The sequence below is a fragment of the Empidonax traillii genome, unplaced genomic scaffold (genome assembly GCF_003031625.1).
Source record: "Empidonax traillii isolate 1590-97213 ecotype Southwest subspecies unplaced genomic scaffold, ASM303162v1 scaffold675:size783547, whole genome shotgun sequence".
NCBI lineage: Eukaryota > Metazoa > Chordata > Aves > Passeriformes > Tyrannidae > Empidonax > Empidonax traillii.
The window spans coordinates 655350-658793 of record NW_020955868.1 but is presented as its reverse complement, the minus strand read 5'-3'; the positions used below and the strand labels follow the sequence as shown (position 1 = coordinate 658793).

Below are 3444 nucleotides of genomic sequence, written 5' to 3'. Positions count from 1 at the left end.
AAATCTACCCTGATCGATGGGCCTGTGAGACAGAGGTGCAAAGCTCATTAAAACAACACACCTTCGTTTGGTTGTTGTTAGGAGCTAAGTAAATAACGTTGGTGAATGGTAGTGTTTACTGAAAGGGAAATATTTTCCCCTAAAGCACGACTTTATAACCCTTAAATGTCGTAAATGTACAATGCACCTTTGATTTACGCAAATGTCACCCTCTTGGGTCGACAACTTTTGTGTTATTCCTTCCTTATTTGCAAGCTGTATTGGCCTTCTCAGAGTGGTAAATGCAGCACTAACCATGCACAACAGTTCAAATGCTGTGGTTACAACCAAATTCTGTATCCTGTGCTTTTGGGCAGAGAAGGAGGTGAGAGCTGAGAAAACTGAGTTTGGAAACTCCTTTGAAATTTTTTTTCTTAGTCCAGGAAGATAAATTTTTGGCTAGTCCTGACTTACTTACGGGACTTCTGGTACGATTTTAACCAGTGAAATGACTGATATTTGATGTTGATCCTCTATAGAACGTGTTTTACAAGGGAAGGTGGGTGGCATTGATTCAGTTCCTCTAATGGGGAGAGCTGGGAGAGAAAAGAAGTCAGACTTTCTGGCTATTAGAACAGAGATATGTGGTGTTCTTGTAACTTTTTATTAATAAGAAATAATCATAGTAGAATTATAGTTCAGTTCTATAAATCCATTTATTAGAACATCTGACACAGAGATGGGGTGTTTTGTATTAAGGGGTTCTGTGTAGAGCAATAATAAAATAAAACTTGTCAAGGACATACCATACAGGGAACTTCTGTACATTGAATTTTATTTGCTCTGTTTTTTTTCTGGGATAAACAGAATATTTACAAAAATGTGTTCTGAGAACTAATGTAAAAGTAATAATTTAAATTTAAAGGACGGAAAAAGAGTTCACTTAACATGCTGAATTACTTCTCCTTCATATTTTGTTTCCAGTATGCAAATTTCAAAAGTATAGAATTTTAAATAGCCCTTCTCATAGATTGCCTTGATTTTGCCTTGAAATAAACTTGCAAGAGCTTGATAAAAAGCTTTCTAGATGTTTTTATAGCTTTAAACAACTAATAGCTTGTATTAATTTTTATTGTTATTATGATAATGTAATTGCAATTATAATTATAATTCATGGGGTTATAATTATAATTAATGGACCATTTAGTAAATATTCCATTGGGAATTCTTACAATAAAAACCCCATTTAGCTTGAAGTGAATGTTATCCAGGGCAATGCTTATTAGAAAAATCACTGAAGAATAGATTGTAACTTCTAAATAGGTGAAAGTATATCCAGCTGCCACAGCCCTTGAATGCTTTGGCACCATGTGTTTGATAGATACTAACAAAAAAATTGAGGATGAGAGAGTTCTCTCTAGCATATTGTGAATTCAAGATTAAAATATGTCATTAAAATATGCCTTTGATTCCAGATGGCCTCGCTGGCAGTGACAAACTGGCCTAAACCATTGCCATTGATTCCGTGTCTCTCCTGGTCAACAGCCTCTGCAGTCTTTACTACGGTAAATAACAGAGATTTTCGTTAATGTTGTTACGTGCTAATCAGAAAGGGAAGTTAAAAGCTTTGGGTTGGCCACAGGGGAGCTGAGTTTCCGTGCCCTGTGTTGTAATGCCTGCTTATGCTTTGATCGCAGTGATTTGAAGTGGTGTCTGGGAACTTGGGCGGAATTCCGCTGGGAAAATAAGTCACAAGGGGAACAGATCAATTTTTTTCCGTGTATCATCGTTTTAGATTGATCTCTGGGTTTTACTTGTGTACTTGATGCTCTTGTTTATAATCTCAGGGGGTGTTGAGCAAGGCAGTGAACTGGAGAGAGCTCGAGAAACAGTATTTTACAGAAACCGTTTATGAAGAAGAAATAATTCAAATGCTTGAATACTGTGGAGTAAGTCTAGTTTATTTTCCTTATTTGCTAATGTTTACACGTGCAAATCTAACAAATAGTGGAACTTCTCTTTACTTGCACTAAAGGCAGACAATTGTTAGCCAAAACACACCTGCATGTTGTTTCTTTATGCTTTCAATAAATTTAATCTTTGAAGGAAACCCTGAAAAATAAAGCTAATAGTTTGGTGGTTTGGTGAGTGTTAAGTGTAGCCCTTGCTACAAGTTTTTCCTGTGACCACATTTAATCTAATCTGTGACAAAAAAAGTTGAAGTTCTAATAAATAACTTTTTTTTTCCTAAGACTCTTTGCTTTGTGACAGTTCTTTTTCAAATATCTTACAACAGGAGAAGAGGAGCTGGGGTGGAGATAGTTACTTGGGAACTTGCCATTATTAAGTCAAATACACTCCAGAACACTGATGGAGAAGACAAAATGAAAAGAAGAAACATTTCAAGATGTTCAGCTTCTGTCTCCCTAGTATTTAGGGACAGTTGATTTTTCAGGCCTAAACCTAACATTAGACCTGGTCACATATGTTTATTTTTTTTATTATTATGGCATGTAAGCTTAAATTATGGGAATTACAAATTCAGAGTTTAATACCAAAAGAAAAGCAAATGTGTTTGTATCATAAGCTACCATATATATATAGGTATTTCCTGCATTTTTTTAAGCTGATAGAAATGTAGAATGAAATAATCAAGAGGCTATGGTGGTCAGGATATAACTGAGTGACCTGCAGACTGGAAATAACAACTACTATAATCAGTGCTTTTTGTATCTTCCTAGTTTTTTTAATAACGAGTTCATCTTAAAAATAAGGTTAACCAACTAGTTCAAGGGAGTAACCCTTAAAAAATGACCCGTTGTCTTTGTTTAGACAGATTCTTTCAAGATGGGACAAGATTTTGTTAAAAACTTCCCTGACAGTGTGCACAGTCTGGAGGATATGGATGTTACCTCCAGGATATTCAACTTTGAGTCCATGAGCGCTGCTGTATCTAAAGAAGCTGTTCACAGCTTTACCACCAATAAAAGTACTCTAAGTGCCTCTTCAGAAAGACTCTTAATACAAGATGCTCCCAAAATGCAGTGCATAAATCAAACATTTTCAACCAGCAGCAGTAGCAATAAAAACTTAACCAGCCCACAAGGACGCGGGATAAACACGAGAAGAAAGAGTGACACTTTGCAAAGAGAATCCATAAGGTTCATGAAAGGAGTAATGGATGAGTGTACCCACGTAGCTAACTTCTCAGGTATGTATCTATTTGTTTCAATGTGCATTTTGGAAAACTGAGTAAAATACAGTACAATTTTCCACGTGTGAGCCTGCTGGCTGAAACGTGGAAGTATCGTGAGCGTTGTTCAGTAATGTCTGTTTACCACTCCATTTCCTAATTGTTTTCCTGTTCCTTCTTGATGGCCAACTAATGACATAGTAAATTAAAAATTTGCTTTCCAGTATCTTTGCCCATTTCTCCTCTGCCTCGCTGTGCTCTGCTCAGATACG

The 3444-nt window shown here is 36.2% G+C and overlaps 1 protein-coding gene across 6 annotated transcripts in view; it reads left to right on the top strand.

Moving 5' to 3' along the window:
• Positions 1-3444, top strand: part of ABHD18 (abhydrolase domain containing 18) — a 20857-nt gene that overhangs the window by 10033 nt on the left and 7380 nt on the right. Inside the window, exons 9-11 of one of the 6 annotated variants that reach the window (XM_027899555.1) lie at positions 1455-1544; positions 1827-1928; positions 2812-3190. The exons of the other annotated variants lie outside the window; for them this stretch is intronic. Of the exons in view, the coding sequence (XP_027755356.1) occupies positions 1455-1544; positions 1827-1928; positions 2812-3190 (571 nt within the window). The remainder of the gene's footprint in view (positions 1-1454; positions 1545-1826; positions 1929-2811; positions 3191-3444) is intronic. 6 annotated transcript variants of the gene reach the window in all.